At 38.1% G+C, this 17,582-nt stretch overlaps 3 protein-coding genes across 4 annotated transcripts; 1 reads left to right on the top strand and 2 right to left on the bottom strand.

The window, feature by feature from the left end:
* Positions 1-1,815: 1,815 nt before the first annotated feature.
* Positions 1,816-3,225, top strand: LOC133731452 (UDP-glucose 6-dehydrogenase 3-like). The gene has a single exon (XM_062158818.1). The coding sequence runs from the start codon at positions 1,816-1,818 to the stop codon at positions 3,223-3,225; it is 1,410 nt and encodes a 469-aa protein (XP_062014802.1).
* Positions 3,226-8,652: 5,427 nt separating this feature from the next.
* LOC133731451 (uncharacterized) lies at positions 8,653-12,297 on the bottom strand. The gene is made up of 5 exons (XM_062158817.1): positions 12,133-12,297; positions 11,404-11,951; positions 10,287-10,803; positions 9,804-10,159; positions 8,653-9,152 (listed from the first exon to the last, which is right to left on the bottom strand). Exons 2-5 carry the CDS (start codon positions 11,921-11,923, stop codon positions 8,653-8,655), a joined length of 1,893 nt encoding a protein of 630 aa, XP_062014801.1. The 5' UTR covers positions 11,924-11,951; positions 12,133-12,297.
* Positions 12,298-13,185: 888 nt separating this feature from the next.
* Positions 13,186-17,457, bottom strand: LOC133729870 (chaperone protein ClpB1-like). Of its 2 annotated transcripts, none has more exons than XM_062157477.1 (9): positions 17,168-17,457; positions 16,737-16,889; positions 16,378-16,610; positions 15,986-16,267; positions 15,475-15,794; positions 15,044-15,377; positions 14,752-14,961; positions 13,720-14,124; positions 13,186-13,580 (listed from the first exon to the last, which is right to left on the bottom strand). In XM_062157477.1, the coding sequence occupies exons 2-9, from the start codon at positions 16,885-16,887 to the stop codon at positions 13,509-13,511; spliced, it is 2,007 nt and encodes a 668-aa protein (XP_062013461.1). In that variant the 5' UTR covers positions 16,888-16,889; positions 17,168-17,457; the 3' UTR covers positions 13,186-13,508. The 2 variants fall into 2 exon arrangements, with proteins under 2 accessions (XP_062013461.1, XP_062013462.1); XM_062157478.1 differs by having other exon boundaries at positions 15,044-15,374.
* Between the last annotated feature and the right edge of the window lie 125 nt (positions 17,458-17,582).

Below are 17,582 nucleotides of genomic sequence, written 5' to 3'. Positions count from 1 at the left end.
GATCACATTGAGGACAACACTTACTGGGGTCAACTGCCTTCAACGAATCAAAAGAAACGTAGCAGTATAGCTCAACGAATACCATAAACAAGTACAAAGTTCGGTACATGATTAGATGCGGTAAAACCAAAATAGCCGTTTGATTACTTCTTTTGATTTAGCGCTTTGTTCATCGCTCTCATATCTGGTTGTGACGACATGATCCTCTAAGCCTCAGCAAAACGGAAGAAGTTTCTCTCTGTATCAAGTAGCTCAAGATTCTTGTGACCATCCTTTATGATTCCCAGCATATGTTCCGACATTGTACACCCATGAATCTCTAGAGACTTGAGATTTGGAAAAAAAGTCACCTAGCAAGGATGCTAAATCATTATTGATCTTTCCATATAAACTAGGCACACTTATAAACTTGCAATTAGCTTGGAGGTGAGAAATATCTATGAACACTAGTCAAATTCTTCCACTTAGGTGCAACCGACTTACGAAGAACATCTTCCCACAACTTTTGAGGTATATAAAGATTACGCAGTTCCGGTGTCCTGCAGTGCCCATGGACATGCATAACATTAGTAAAGTTTATATATCAAACCCGGAAACTGATATATATATAATATATACCTTGCTTTGTTAAAAGAACAAGTAGAAATTGAAAATACATTTCATTGTTAAAGAATAAGAAAATCAAAATTGAAAGTCAAGAGACTTGCGTAATTATCACTTATAAAGAGGGAATTAGGCTAGAGCAAAGTTTCGAGCATACTTTTCAGCAATTAATCTCAGTAAGGATATCAATTTTGATGAATGCAGTCCGGTTGGGCAAGTGTTGTCTAAGAGATGGCGGATGGGGAATTTAAGGCAATCCTGAGGTATTTAAAGAACCACCTTTGCCTGAATCTCCAGGGATATGAATCAAGGACTAGCAGATTAAGCTTACTGTTTTCAGGTGGGAACATTACATCGGCTACTGCCAATTGCCATGAATTGCAATCATAGCAGGGGTGGAATGACCAATCTGGAAATGGTAGTAGCTTAAAGATTTTCACCATAATAGCTTGTGGCATTTAATCCCACGGTCTCACATCTTCCTCTGTAGCATTCTTCCCCTCCTTCTTCATCCTATCTTGATCACCTTCACAATTCTCACAGTTTTTACAAATTGCTTCATCGTTCGTCTTCCTCACCCCGCGATCATCGATCTGTGCCAGCTGCATGTAAGTCATCAATATTAAGTAATTATTAAGCAAACTCTAGATGGTGTAATATAAACATAGTCAATTTATATATCGATGGTGAACAAGTAGACGAAACTCAACGTAACTTTAAGGGGTTGAATATGATACCATGCTTGGATAGGAGTTCATGTATTTGAAACATACTGATAGATTTAGTACAGCCAGGAAAAATCTAATTGCACCGAAAAACATACTGAAACATTCCCCCATGCACCGAAACTTGCCAACTTTGGCTTGAAAATCTTTTGCACAACTGCAGCAACTGTTTGATATCTTTCCTACTTTGACGTGATTAATTTTTGGGCATATTCCTTGTTATTTTTTGTTCCATTACTCTCATGGCTTTGGGACACTTTCTCGAATGGCTTTCCTAGCTTAATTGAAAATCAAGGTATTCCCTATTGTAGATTGGACTAATCTTAACCCTACTCTAAGTTGGACAAACCGTGACCCTAGCCTATAAATAGAACATAGCTAGCACATACATTGCAATTCAGAGTTCAAGAGAGATTTAAGCTAGCTTGAGAGATTGGGAAAGAACCAAAACGTGTTCTTCAAAGTTTCTTGCTTCAAGTTGTACGTAATGGCGAATCAGAATGCGGTTCCTATGCACTTTAATGAAATTACTCACATTTGCTGTATAGGCGCCCGACACGCTAGTATCATGAGCATGGCGGTAATTGCCGAAGCACACCCCAACATCACTGTCACGATAGTTGACTTTGACCTTAATGTTTTGGAACCTTGGGTGGCAAGGGACGTCGATCTGGTAGAGCCAGGTTTTGAACAGCTGTTGGATGAAGTCTTGGATGTAAACATGTTCTTTAGTGACCAAGTACAAGAATCCATCAATGAAGCACAAATGATTTTCATCGGCGTTGAGATACCTATCAAAAGACGTGGTATAGGAGCAAGATCTCGTTTGGACCTCACTCAATGGGAATTAGCAATTAGAAGTATAATGGCAGCTTCCGTGGCGTCAAAAGTTATAGTGGAAAAGACAACCATGCCTATAGACGTTTTTAACCACACTACAAGATTATTGGGCCAACGTCCCCAAAATCAACAAAATCTAGTGCAGTTTGCAGTTTTTTCGAATCCAGATTTATACACTCCAGGCCGGGCGATTGAAGACTTGAGGAACCCAGATCAGGTCGTCATTGCAAGAAAATCCAATGTTGGGAATGTTAATGTGTTAGTACAATTGTATGCAGAAATAGTTGAAAATCCAGATAGAATAATCGTGCTATCTGATCATGTCTCTGCTGAGCTTGCCAAAATTGGTACAAGTGTAGCGATTGGTGCAAAAATCACTCTTATGAGTATGATTGCGACCGTCTGCGACAAAACAGGTGCTAACTTCAACAGCGTGCGACAAGTTATTGGAGGTGACTATAGGCTTAATAACAATTATATGGATGCGACGTTAGGAATTGGTGGTCCAGACCTAATGAAAGATATTTTGTACTTCAAGGGTACTCTCCGTGAAAATGGATTGGCCACACAAGCGAGCCTAGTTAATCAGATTGTCAAGCTGAGCAAAAAGAGGATAAAGGAATTTGTGGAACTAGTCTTAACCAATATGGTTTCACTCAATAACAAAGTTATTGCCGTGTTTGGTGTCACATATAAGAGCAACATAGCCGATCTTACAAATTCACCTGCAATAGCCGTATGCAAATCTCTCCTGAAGGAAGGTGCTATACTTCGCATTTTTGATCCTTTGGTGACTGAGGGTGCGATCATGGGCTGCTTTCGTAACACTAACAGGGTCGAAGTTGCTGCTAATCAACAAGCAGCATATAACCAAGCGCACGCTACTTTATGTTTGGTGGCCACAGACCTTCAATTTGATTTCGCAGGAATGAGTGCTGCTATGACAATCCCACCCTACTTGTTTATCGCCTGCAATTTGGATAATATCGACGTAGTCGATATTAGGGCTCTTGGATTCCAACTTTACATTTTTGGAAATCAATTCCCGTTGAATTAGCTGGTAGAGTTTCTATTTTTTTTTATTCCATTGAAGTTAAATCAATAGTAATCAGTCCAAGGTATTAGTACGTTAGAGCAATAGTTGTTGTTAAAGATCCACGTGGATCTTCTTATTAATGTATTTTAATCATCAAAAAGACATTTTCTGTTCAATATCCAAAGTATTTGTTTTATGTTATTCATCAGTCGTACGACTATTTGCTGCATTTGTGATGAACTTTTAATACAATATCATATAGGATTGGGTTTCTAGATGTGATCTTTGTGGTGTTTGCTCAGAATCTTTAAATCATACTTTCCTGTCTTGTTCATTTACTGGTGCAATTTCCAGTCACTTTGGCTCTCCTTTTCAGTTGGGTTTGATTCCTTTTTTTATTTCGGAACTTTCTGATTTTGGTTTGCAAAATTTAATAAGAAGTCCTCAATTAAAGGAAAGGTGTCGACCTTCTTGATAAAGATTTTATCGTCCTGGGAAACTCGTCTATATGCTCGGAGTCTGTATGAGATGTGCAGCCATGCATCCGGAAGCATCTGCTCTGGCTGGCCCAGGTATGCTAAGCTAGCTCCTGGTATTGCACAAAAAAGTGAAACTTTATGTAGTGGTATTTCAAAATGCTTTCCGGACCCCTCTTTTCTATCTGAGTTTGACATAGTATAGGGAGTTTCTATTCAGACCTCTTTAATTTTTTTATAATTTTTAAAATTCTATTTTGCCCTTGAGAAAAAAAAAACTAATAATTTTTTTTATTGACTAAGAACCCATGAAATCAACGAGGAACAAAAATAGTTGGAGAGTATTGATTTAGATTTTTTTTTTTTTTTTTTTTTTTCAGAGAGCTAAGGAAGACGAGATATCAGCGGGGGTGGGTACATCGGGGATGTTGATGTTTTTGGTGGCGGTAATAAAGGAGGAAGATGAGTTGAGGAGGTAGAGAAACAGTGGGCCGCTGCGAGACAGTGGGTAACGAAAAACGAAAAACGGTGGTCATAACAGAGACAAACAACTCTAGCTCTATCACTCTCCAATGACACTCCAATGGCGTCCAAGGACCAGGACACCAAACTAAAGAAAATGAGGTGTACAGAGAAAAACTAAACGGGGCAAAATTGGAAATTGTGGAGAAAAAATGTTGGAAAATTTGATATTAAATTATTAAATTTCAATAATTATGGATGAATAATTTAGTGAAAAGGTTGAATAAATGTAAATGACTATGCAATGAGAAGTCATGACTGTTTACAAAAGATAACTTAAGGTGAAAAGTCATGTCTCATCCAAAAGTTACCTTACATCTATAAAACACTTGCTATACCATATTCTGAAAATTACTTCTTGAATTCATCTTTCCTTCTCTCCTTTCACTTAAGTCTTTTCCTAGTGTCTTAAAAACCAATTGAGTCTTTTTAAGCGAGAGTTAACTCTTGAACGTTCATACACAATCTAAGTTCGATGTTTTTCAGGTTTGGGGTGCTACTACGTACCACAAGGAGAAGGTCGTTGTATCCTGAGAGACGTTTGCCATTGAAACCTTTAAGCACTGATGAGGAGGCAATTTTGTCTTAAGGAGATAGAACCAAGTTCTAGACTTGACCAAATTATTTAAGGTTTTTCTAACTTTTATTGGTTTACTTTGATTTGAATTACGCTTTCTGCCTTCTACTTGATCTGCATAAATGATCTCTTAATTTCTTATTAATATAGCAATTAGACCAATATATTTACCAACAATCTTAAGACGAAATTGTTGTTAGTTTGGTTTAATTGCTATGTTTAAAGTTTGATCTAACCTTTCTTAGGAGTTTGATTGTAGTAGATCTCCTGATCATGTTCATCTAAAATGTTAGAACAAAAAGATATGCACGAGACGGAGTATATATGCTAAATTAGATCTATAATACATGTGGTTAGTTAAGTAGATTAGACAATGCTTACATGATTCAATGTTTCATGCATGGTTGTATGACCTGATGGTTGATTGCTTGAATATTTAAGGGCTAATTACTGTTTAGTATTCTGTGGTTTGGGTCGAACATCAATTCAGTCCCTCGACTTTCAATTTCATCAAAAACACCCCCACATCATCATTTTGCATCCAATAGGTCCATCCGTTATGATTCCGTCAATTTCAACCGTTTAGCTGTTGACGTGGAGATCCAAACTCAATTTCATCTTATTCAAGCTCTTGACTATGAAAGTATACAATCAAAACAAAAAGATGGAAACCCAAAATCAGGCGTTTTCCAAATAAACAATAGAAACCGTAACAAAAAAACTCTTTAATTTAAAAATCAGAATGTGCATTAAATTTCAAATGTACTTAATTTATCCAAAGCTGATCAGTATAAGAGAACCCCAAAACCTATATAAAACTCTATGCACAATAATGCTCCTAAAATATTATGAAGCCAAAGATCTGACTTTCAAACAAACTATTTTCAATTAAAGTTTGCCTAATTAAGTTTTGATAAGACCTTCAAGCAGGGTCACTATAATTCCAGGTTGTTTTTCTATCTTCTTTCCAATAGTGAAGATAGCATTTGCCAGATTGCCATCTCTCTCTTTGGTAATTTACAAATTATTATCTCCATCTACCTTTGTTACCCTAAACCCTAAACACAGGTGAAACTATTGTGAACCTTTTGTGTTTGTAATACTCAAGTCCCTAGCCAAAATCCTGTCCCCAATTACAGCTCCAAAGATTGAACCTTTTACTTATGAAGAACACACCAAAAATAAAAAATAAAAAAATTTCTAAATCAAAAAAAAGAAAAAGAAAAATTCACATACTTAAAGTAGATGTGGCAAAAGTTGAAAACCCATCTGCAAAACTCTTGGACCCTGGGATTATGGTTCTATTCATCCCATCTCCAACCAACATTATATTAACTTTTTCTCTTGAGACTTCAGTCTCATCGTAAACCCCAACATTGATTCTAATCACAAATCTGTACTCGCTATTATTAGTTTAGAATACAAATACTAATATTGTCATGCTTAAATGCCTACAGTAATCATAATTGTGTTTAAAAAAAAAAACCGAAATCAAATAACATTAAGAGAAACCCTTCATACCAAAGAACGACTTGAAAAGTGTTGAATATAATTTTGTAAAAATTTTGATTGGCTTCTACTTTGTATTTGAACAAAATATAATCGAAACCACAACTTGTTGATTTGATTAATTTGCAGTAGCAAATGAAGCATGAACAGATCAACTTAATCTAGCAAACTTGTGTACTTGAGTTTCTGAACTTGTTCACGCTTTTACATCAACCAACACTTCCCTTATATAGGGTACTAGATTAACCTACAAAATATCTAAGATGAAAGCATATTAAACTAGATTAAAAGTACTTTAGATACAAAATATCTAGCTTATTGAGTAGAGCAAACAATAATGCAAGTTGCTGTAAATTTATATATCACTGCAGCTAAGACTTTCACCGCAGCATATTTTGCGACAGCAAACAGGCTCAACCTTCGCGACAGACTTAGTTATTCTGCGACCTGTTATTCACGAACACTACTAGGGGCGGAGCCACGTTGGGGCCCAGTGGGTCCCATGCCCCACTGGGTTTTTTATTTTTTTTTAAATTTCGGTACTTAACAACCCTATAAGTTGCTAAGAGTTTCCTTATAGTAATATCAGCTTCTATGGCGCAGCGGTTAGTCCTATGTTCGAATCTTGTTGTCAACATTGATTGTTTTGAGTTTTTTTTTTTCCTTTCTTTTTTTTTGGTCTGTCAAAGATAATTTATATCCCATCATGAAAAGTTTTCTAAAATTTAAAAATATTTGATTAATAAAATATGTAATTTAAAACAAATGATTTTACTGGAATCTTATTCCAATATTTTAAGTTTATTAAAATTTTGATATATAGTTTATGTTTCAAATGCCTGTTTTTTTTTTTTTTTTGTTTTGTTTCCAAGTGCCCCACTTGAGATCAAATTCTGGCTCCGCCACTGAACACTACTTCTCAGCGAACTCGCGACTTACTTTTCCCTGCAGTGACGTCATCTCGCGAACGCTCTTTAGCGAACCTTCGTGACCAACTTACCTCGCGAACATTTCGCCGCAGTGACCTCATCTCGCGAACGCACTTTAGCGAACCTTCGCGGCGAACTCACTTCGCGAACTTTTCGCGGATAGAGCAGGAAAACATTAATTCTATCAAAAAGCATAGCAGAATTAAATCACCAAGTATTTAGGTAAAAATGTTTGAAATCCTCCCTTTCCAAGTCTCCTACCCCTCCCTGTTTTCTACAGAAGCAAAAGAAATTGATCAAAAACATATCAGAAAAGCAATTGCATGATTGCATTGTTTCATTCACAGACCAACAACACAAACATCAGTGTTGCATCAGTGTTTCATTGTTTCTTAAATAATAACATCAGTGTATAAAAACAAATAAGAAAACCTAGAAAAAACTTAAAGTCACACCCAATTAAACAAAAAAAAATGGATTCTTGAAATTGCTTAGCAACGAATTCGACCTTTTTCACAAAAATTACCAACTGAGGAATGCTTTCACATAAAGATCAAAACTTTACCACTACCCAGATGAAAAAAGTAACCTTCTTGGCTGGTGGAAGCTTCTTGATCCAAGCAAACTGGCTTCCTAATTTCAAGTACTGAAATCAGTTCGGTGGCTGCATTTCGGACTTTCGGTGGCTAATGTGGGTAATTAAGCATCTCCAACAGTAGAAGTTACATTTTAGTTAAATTTAGCTAAAGTTAAGAAATATAGCTATTAATTTAACAATGTTGCTCAAGCAGTAGTAGCTATTTGTAAGTGATATACTATTTTTTATCGAATTGTAAATTGACATGTAGACAAAAGAGGAGAGAGAGAAATATAACTTTTGCTATAGCTATTCTTAATTGTCTAGCTAAATATAGCTAGCCATTTTAGCTAAAGTTAAATTTAATTTTTTTTTTATGGTAATAGGTCAGCCCTTTCATTATAATTTAGCAAGCAGTACAAAAACGAAACACCGACAGAAAGAATCGTTCCTTAGAACCTCATGAAACTCTATTCTAAAAGAATAAAATCCCAAAAAATCGCTAGTACACCCACCTTTTGGTAAATTCACGCACCTTTATTCTAACAAAAACCTAGAAACCTTGAAGCTTACATAAAAAGGTTCCAACTAAGGCCCTGGTTTTTGCGACCCAAACAGAAATTAAACAACACTATGGGCCATAGAGACCCAATCCATCCAGCCCACTTGAAAACCTAGACCAGTGTACCCAAACCTAAGGGCCACAAACCAGTCCAAGGCCCAGGAGGCCCAGCAACACCAAGAGCAGGCCCAAAGAGTAGGGTAAACCAAAGCCCTAGCCCAATGAGCCCACAAGTGTACTTCCAGCCAACAACCATCAGCTGCGCCGTCGCCGACGCCAGTCGAGGGAAGCACCCCTCAGCAGCCGCCGACTTCCCTGCCAATTCGGACACCGACGCTCGCCATCCAGCCTGATCGTGGAGAGAGAAGCTTCCTCGCCAACCCATGACAATGGACGGACTCTACCAGTTGCCATCCAGCAGGACAAGCCATCATTGTATCTGCAAGAGAAACGAAGCCTTCCTCATCCCAATCCCTAGCTGTCATCTCCGACCATCCCAAAATCGCGACCTCAGCGCCGCCACCAAGATCAGGATCCTTGATGTCTCCACAAAACCAGATCCGGTCACATCCCCGACCTAAAACCAATCGCGATCCAGCAAGGCCATCTGGGCATCGAACCACATCGTCGGTAGTCCAAACCAAATTACCGCCGTCGGCACCGAAGCCTCCGTAATCATCACCGCCAACAGATATAGGAATCAGTCCATCGCTCTGTGCATGCCAACCTCCAGCACAATTAGTCAGATCGACATCACTGCCAATTGGAGATCGTCCACCAAACCAGATCCGGTGAACTAGAACTCAATCACCATCAAATATAGCAAATACGCATCCTCTAACAGAAGATAGAGTCCGACGAAAAGATTTGTCGCCGTCGCAACCCGAAGAGAGAAGCAGACGAGTAGTTTTATTGCCGCCGCTTTCCCAAGAAAGAGACCGGCGATATTTCTCTCTCGAGAGAGTCGAAGTCATTTTTTACATACCACAGAGTTACAAAGTTAAATTTAACTTAGCTATAGCTAGTCTGTTGGAGTTGAGTTTTCCTTAAAAACTAGTTATATATAGCTAAAAATTGAATTTAGCTATTCTGTTGGAGATGCTCAACACCCTTAATTGATGGTGCATGTCTCATGCTTGTATTTCGATCTTGTAGTGACCTGCCCTGTTCATAAGTACAAAAAATGTCAAGGTGGATCAAGAAAAGACTGAAGGTCTATAGACAATATGTATTAATGTCTATATTGAAATAAATATGCATCCGCACGAGATGGAATGTGAAAAATTTGAAATTAAGAACAATGGTCCTTAGTCATATGCGACTATCATTGTCAACAAAGTACTAAACATGAACATGTTTTAAGTTTGATACATTAGATGTGGTAAACCAAAATAGTCTTTCGATTATTTCTTTTGCTTGATAATTCCTGACATCTCTGGTCTCGAACTTGATTCGACGTGAGCCTCAGCAAAATGGTAGAAGTACTGTTGTGAATCAAGTAGCTTAAGATTCTTGTGACCATCCGATATGATTCTCAGGACATCGTTCGACATCGTACACCCACGAATCTCTAGGGACTTGAGATTTGGAAAAAATTTAGCGAGCATGGATGCTAAATTCTCGTCCATGTGTCCATACAAATTGAGCTCACATATACACTTGCAATTAGCTTGGAGAGCAACAAAATTATAAGCAGAAATGTATATGCGTACTTTTCTCAAATTCTTCCATTTGGGCGCCAACTTGCTAAATATATGGTCCCACAACTCTTCAGGTACAATGAGATTCCGCAGTTCTGGTGTCCTGCAACGTCCATCCATATGCATAAACGTTAGTTAGGCTTATAAAACCCAGAAATTGATATTTAATTACCTTTCACTGTTAACTAACATTCATAAGAAAGGGAATTAAAGAAAAGTCTAGAACGTACTTCTCAGCGATCAAAGTCAGGATATCATTTTTGATCATTAAAGTGTTATTTTGAAGAATGGGACGTTCAGCAAATATAGTGTCGTTGGGAAAGTATAGTGTTGTCCAAGCGCTGGTGGGTCGGCAGTTGAAGGCAATCCTGAGGTAATGAAAGAACATCTTATGGCAAGATTTCCAGGGATGTGAATCAAGGACTCGCAGATCAAGCACATCACTAGGTGGAAACACTAGATCAAGGACTGCCAGTTTCCATGAGCGGCTGACGGACGCGTAACGCGTGGAGAAAGCTGGTGAGATGGGTGTCCAATACTCGAGTGGACCGCAAACAATATCAATGATTTTCACCAGAATATCGTGTGGCAATGTATCCCACGATCTTATATCTTCCTCTGCTAGAATATGTTTCTGTTCGATATCCTTCCTCTGACTTTTCACCCTGATTTGATCACATTCACAAGTCTCATTTTCCCTCCTCGTCCTCGTCCTCCTCACCTTGCATTCTTTGCACAGCTTCATAACTGCAGGATCATCAATTTCAAATGATTAAAAATTATATGATTTTATCTCATGATACCTCAGCATGCATTCAGAACATTTTTCAGTCAAGTAGCAAGAGAAAGTGCTTTAATGGTGTAGGTTGAAACGCATGTCAAGTAGCAACATACCCCTACTTATTCATCAAGCTAATCAAGCGCTCAGTGTCACAATCAAATGAACTGGCATAAGAAAATGAATAGGCTACACATGGATTTTGCTTCGATATAGCTTATTAATCATAAAAGATAACTGTATGTTATATGTGCCGGCATATGTCTAGCTTAATTGGTTTGTGAAAAAGATAACCATAACAAAGCAAAAGCAAGGGTCGTTGTTTCAGACATGCCATCAAGGCATCAAGTGCTTATTCTCATATTAAGTGGTAGCATAAAGTTATAGATATAAACTTCTACATGCAAAATTGATCATCAACCAAAAAGGCTCAAGATTGTCAAAACCTCCTTCATATCTATCTAGTTGAGCAGATCGAATTATTAATTTCATCAAGTAACGCAGGTAAATTAACATATAATATATATTGATCACCAGATCGAATGCAAGGAGATAAGAAAATAACATACCTTTAAGCGGCTGTATATGACTGTTCTTGGCCAACAGGTTATCAATTCGAAATATATGAACAGATCTCCTGCCAGGAAATAGGGCCTCTAGTTTATCATCGGTATATATAATAGACTTGTTTTTATGCAAACCCTTTTCCCGACCATAAGCCACAATTTTCTTCACTGCCTTGGCTCGGGCCATTTCAGGACCCTCTTCAACAATGTCTTGAAGCTGTGGAGACACTATACATATCTCTTTCTCCTTTCTCTTTCTCTTTCTTCTTCTTCTACCTTTACCTTCATTCTCATCCTCTTCCCCTTCCTCAAAAAATACGTCGATTTTTTCTTTGATGATACGATATTTTGGGTCCGATAGATCAGCCCCAAAATCCTTCTCCAGATGCCGGCGGACGCTTCCGGCGGTAGCCGTTTCCAAATCCCAAGTACTGAGGATTTCCAGTAGCACGTCCAGGAGCTTTATGCTACTGACTGCCTTTGGAATACCTGTTGTACTTTGTAATTGACCTCTAACCGACATGATCAAAGTTGAGAGACCTAGCCTGATCCTGATATGAATAAGAAAACAAAAGAAATAGACATTCAACATATGTACGCAACTCCATGATTCAGATTCATAGTAATCACAACTTTAAAAGAGACTTGAAACTCTTTCCTGTATTCTAGAAAGTTGTGAGATTCTGAGATCAAATCAACCCTAACAACAACTATGAGATTATGAGAACTTACTGAATGTCGACCAAGCTTATTCTCCCTTTCCTTCTAAAAATGCATTTTTTTTCCAAGAGTGGCCGATAGATATATAAATCAGATATTAAATAGAACGCCTTTCTTTCAGAAACTCGGGCAGTCCCTTCTCGGCCAGGATATCCCGCTTCTCGAGACTTCTTACGAACTGACGGTCTAACACTTTCGCCTTTCCTTCGGAACCTCGATCCCCGATTGATTTATTTAGCGTTCCGTAAAAGAGCAAGATCGAAATAAATGGCGCGCACACTGTTTTGTTTTAAAGAGGAGTGAATCACTAAATATAAGGAACTTTAATGAAACCTTGAATATGAAGTATATCATTTTATTTACTGCTTTAATGACTAAACGAGCCCACATGAGGCAGCAGAATCATATTCATAGTTTTTCCTTATCTTAACCGTTTCGAAAAAATATTTAAAACTTTTGAAGTACATGCTGATTTGGACTCGAACTCTGGCTTGGATAGACTTGCAAGAGCATCAATATTCAAAATGATCATAGTATGTGTTTTGCGTTCAGATGAGATACAGCAGTTGTTTTTTTATTTAACTTGCTGCAAAACACTTATATGAGCCAAGCTAATAAATTATATAATCAATTGCATGTAACAAAAAGGTACACACACAACTTATCAATCTCCTCTGTTTTTCGGTCGGACAAATATAGTGAAGAAGCAGGACTACAAGTTGGACTCGGACTACGAGTTGAAGGCAACCTAGTTTGCTGCTTGAACACGGCGTCGTTTCCTAAAGAAAATACTGTACAAGATTATAGAAAGAACTTCAATCTTAATCTCGTGAGTAACGCTCAGGCTCCCCGCCTTCTACTTCTCAGATCACCAACTTGTGGATTTTTATACAATAAAGAAGTACTTTGCCCCGGCACTTGGTTTTGCCACACCATCAACAGTGTAAACAAATTTAGAAGCACAAGAAGTTTGGAAGCAAATTCGTTAGTTCCGTACTGTTCTATTGCATCACAACATGTCCAAGCTCTCGGGCATATATAACATGGGGTTTACACTATACACTACAGCTAAAATCTATCATCCTCATTATATAACTGTGAAAATCCATAATATAAATCCTTTGCTGTTTACAGTTGGGGAAAAAAAAAGGTCGACTTCTTTCTTTCCTGTTAGTCTGATGCCTTAATTTACATCGACTTGGCACCTCAGTCCGGCAGTTGAGGCTCTGCCAAGTCCCTTTGAGCAATGGGATCTAGTAAAACCTATAATGGTCCAAAAACAAGCAGTTTTGGCTACTTGTACTCCATTAAGCTTAAATAGATCATAGGCCTAACTTCTGCATCTGAGAATAAGCTTGCTTGATCAGAGTAATGTAATTTCACCTTGATCATCCCTTGGTCCCTTTTTTTGCCCTCTTGTTCTGCCTAACCTCATCCTCATTCAAGGCCGCCATTGCCACCTGAAAACAGTTATGAACCATATGTAAGTATCATATATAAAACTTAACAAAAGTTACCATAATTGAGAAAACTTATCCACACACACAGAGATCCCCTCATTCAGAAAAAGCAAATGTAAGTGAAAACAAAATTGTATACCTTTTTAGGATTATCCAGGAAGGACCTGACGATGCTACCGGGAATTGTAATGAGATCCTGAATTATATTGACCAGATCTTGAACAACATTCGTCACATGATCAAATCCAGCATTTGCACTAGCCATCAATTTGTTCTGAAATTTTCTCAGCATGTAGATTCGCTTTGCTCTTTCTTTCTCTTTCTGGTACATTAATCTCAATTCCTTTAAAGAGGCTAACTGATTAACGTCTCGTTCTTCTAATAGACGTCCAGTCTTTTCCATTCTGAAAGACAATTGATCCGACTCCACTGACGCTTCAATATACATGATAGATAAATCAGATATCTCATTCTTTGAAATCATCTCGAAGAGCACAGGGACCAAGTTCTGTTCCAGCCACATCCTTATTTTCTCTCCACCTTTCTGATAAAGTATTAGAAGCAATCAAAAATTTGTCCACCAAAGCCCAGTTATCATCAGTAAGTTTTCTTATTATCATCAATCCTTATCATGTTACACAGTGATTATAATAACTCGAAAGGGGAATTCAAACATATATGCATATATTCGTTATTGAATTCTGTAGAAAATAATTTTTAATCAGGTTCACTGCAGTCTAGAACATGTCTAGACGTGACGTATACATCAGTAAAACATTTCTGAAAACAGACCAAGAAAAGTGTGAGAGTACAGGGAATGCATGCTAATGTTGATATTATGCATCCATGCGAGTTGGATAATTTATGGTGAAAAATCTACTCACAGTCACTGTCTCTAGGTGTTCATGATAAATGATCGTGAAAAATCTTATTTGGTAGTAATGGGGAAAGAGTAAGGTTACCAGCATATATTATATAAAAGGTAGGGATCTATCTACAGAAGTGCTAAATGCGCTATGAAACCTACGCTGATCTCCTCAATGCATATGAGGTATTGTTTTCTAACATCTAAAGGTATTGTTTCTCCTTTTTTAAAAATTTTATATATATATATATATATTTGTTTCTTTATAGTTTCAATAAAAGAGATCGCAATTTATGCAAGACTTACAATTCGATCTCCAGGCCAAGCTGATCTCCGCACAATAATATCCAATGCAGCTTCAGAGGAGTAAATGATGAGGCCCTTCTGGGTCATGTACACGGCAAGGTCCCTTAGCTGGAGCCTAGCAACAGCCTTCAATTGTTGAGAGGAAAGAGACCTAAATCCAATCACATCATCTACGTATTCAAGAAATTGAGGTCCAAAATGATTTTTTGTCTGCAAAAGAGAAGATACAAAGGTGAGTTCGGTAATATGATAATGACAGCCCATAAACCAAATAATATCTTCTCAAACTTACCTCCCTCAGAAGCGATAGGTAACAGAAATTATGATTTCTTTCCCATGCATCATCAAATAATCCTTCTTTGACAGGAAACTTTTGAACTTCATCAGCACATTTGCAATTCCACGGCCACAATTGATCACATCCAATATTTGTCGTCATGATGATCATTGTATTAGTGAAGTCAACACTATTCCCATTACCATCTACTAGATAACCAAAGCCTATAATCTGGGTCAAAAGCTCAATAATAGGCGCAGGAGCCTTGTCAACATTGTCAAACAAAATGACACCTAGATGCCTCTTCTTAACACATAGCTCTCCCTTCTTGCCTGGTTCAATGTGGCTACTGGAACAAGATATAGAAATGAAGTACAATTAAAGTAAGGAAAATTTCAGCTTGAAAAAATATTACATAAGAACACACCATTCACTTAACAACTTACCTACAGAGAACACCAAGAAGGCGTGATAAAGAATTTGGTCCTGTGTACTTTTCTAGATCAAACTCGGTTAGCATGTCTTTTTTACCAAAGACTAGAGTGGCCAAAAGTTTGGCAATTTCTGTCCTCCCACAACCGGATCCACACATGAAGATGAAGGATCCAATAGGGCGTCGTGGAGGCCTCTGCCTCGATAAAGCAGCACTGACTGCAAGTAGAACATGTTCTTGTCCAATTACCCTCCTAATTAATTCATGGTTCTGAAGTACTGGTGATTCGGAAAGCAACTGCGATGGTGGAGCATCAATCAACAAGCTTGCTGCCTACATGACCATTAATTTAAAAACTATTAAGAACAAGAACAAAAGCCGACCAATTTTCAATTTTTTTTATATTTTTTATTTTTTTATGCAAAGAACACAATCGACATAGATTATTATGTTCTAGCCAGTACAGGAAGCAAAATTCTACCAAGGAAGATGGGAGTAAAAGTAAGAGATATAGATATATCTACCAGTGCAATAGCATGCGAGCTAACGGTCAGCTCATGCTTAAAATCTTTGCGAGTTGTATATAAAAGCTCAGTCACATGTTCATCAAGCCATTGCAACAACCCAGAGAAATTTTCCTTCGATCTTTCCTCATTTAAATAGTAAACCAGTCCTTCCCGCATCCTTTCCAACAAAAGTGCCTCCCGAGCTCTGATGTCATATCTCTGCCGTGAAGCTTGTAATTCCAACCACTTTATCTCCAACTTGTTCCACATATCGTTTAGTTCTTCGCGTTCCTTGGCCACCTGAATCAAAACCAACCCAATATTACATTTTCTTCAGACAAACATACTCAGGACTCAGAAAGACTAGAGGAAGAAAAGACCAATGTTGCTAAGGGGTAAGTGCAACTTACACGATCCCTCCATTTTTGGGTGGATGGCTCTCTTTCCTTTTCGATTTCATTCAACTCAACAAGTGCACGATGCAACCTGTACTCCCCCACCTCTAGTTCATCCTCTCCTTCTCTCGAGTAGTCAAACTTATGCCTCAATCTCAAACAAGCCTCTTCTAGAAGCTCTACTACCTTCATTTGCAAAATAGCCCTCTCGGTATCATCCAGTGTTCCTCTACAATTAAACTGAAAAACTAAACAACAAAAAACAAAAACAAAAACAATGACACATTAACAAACCCTCTCACTAATACAGCATCCACCAAATCAACAAAACATCACGACTATGACAGCAGTAGTGGTGCTACTAACAAACTAACCATCAGGGTACTGCTTAATGATTCGGCATGCATCCACCACGGCCTCTGCTTCGATTTCAACACCATACTCCAGCTCCAACTTCTCCTGATCCTCCACTTCGATTTTCGCCACAAACTCCTCCATGCACAGCTCTGCATCAATCCCTGTCATACCTGCACTTTCACAATCACCACATCAAAAACACACATACACTCAAACAAACGACCCCAAAATCTCATGCAAACACCAAAATTCAACCAAAAAAAAAAAAACACAAACTTGATCTCCACACACTCTACCCTCAACCTAATTACTCCCAAAAACTTGAAAAATGACCTTCAACTACTCCGAAAGCCACTTTAATCGGGTTCAATTCCAAAACCCACCTTCAATTTCCAACAAACAATACAAAATTACTCTACCCAGAACCAACCCAGCTTCAAGTTCGTACCTTTTTCCGATGAAGCAATCGAATTCGTCGCCGGGAAATGGAATTAGAGAAGAAAACACAGAATTTGGGGATTTTTTTTTTGAACAAAAAAAAAAAGCCCCAATTTTGAAGAATGGGGATTAGAATCTAAAACCCTAATCGGTTAGGTAGTGAGTAGGGTCAGAGATAGATAGAGATATAGAGAGAGAGAGATCCCATAAAGCCCTAACGACTTCCGTACAGTTTGGGTATCGGGAAAACTAAGGAGGGAGACTGAGGTTTTTAACTGCCAATAGCCAACCGACCTAACCCGGCGTCTGAACCGGTTGTGTAAGTTCTTTCGGGTCTAAACCTCTTCTTGGTGTGACCCGAATCCATGTATGGGAATTCCGAAAATGGGCCTGAGAGAGAGTTTATGACGTGTGGAATGGGAATA

Source organism: Rosa rugosa, chromosome 2 (assembly GCF_958449725.1).
Source record: "Rosa rugosa chromosome 2, drRosRugo1.1, whole genome shotgun sequence".
Lineage (NCBI taxonomy): Eukaryota > Viridiplantae > Streptophyta > Magnoliopsida > Rosales > Rosaceae > Rosa > Rosa rugosa.
Note: the sequence above shows the minus strand (reverse complement) of the source record. Positions and strands in the feature narration are given on the sequence as shown.

Excerpts from the sequence above, each read along its gene's own strand:
- LOC133729870 (XM_062157477.1), bottom strand. The coding sequence starts at position 16,887 with ATGACAGGGATTGATGCAGAGCTGTGCATGGAGGAGTTTGTGGCGAAA. Across the intron at positions 16,268-16,377 it reads CCCAAAAATGGAGGGATCGT|GTGGCCAAGGAACGCGAAGA; the intron begins GTAAGTTGCACT and ends GTTTTGATTCAG. Across the intron at positions 14,125-14,751 it reads CTTGGCCTGGAGATCGAATT|AAAGGTGGAGAGAAAATAAG; the intron begins GTAAGTCTTGCA and ends ATACTTTATCAG.
- LOC133731451 (XM_062158817.1), bottom strand. The coding sequence starts at position 11,923 with ATGTCGGTTAGAGGTCAATTACAAAGTACAACAGGTATTCCAAAGGCA. Across the intron at positions 10,160-10,286 it reads CTGACTTTGATCGCTGAGAA|GACACCAGAACTGCGGAATC; the intron begins GTACGTTCTAGA and ends TGGACGTTGCAG. Across the intron at positions 9,153-9,803 it reads TGAGGCTCACGTCGAATCAA|TTCACCGGATCTGGTTTGGT; the intron begins GTTCGAGACCAG and ends ATTGAGTTCTAG.
- LOC133731452 (XM_062158818.1), top strand. The coding sequence starts at position 1,816 with ATGGCGAATCAGAATGCGGTTCCTATGCACTTTAATGAAATTACTCAC.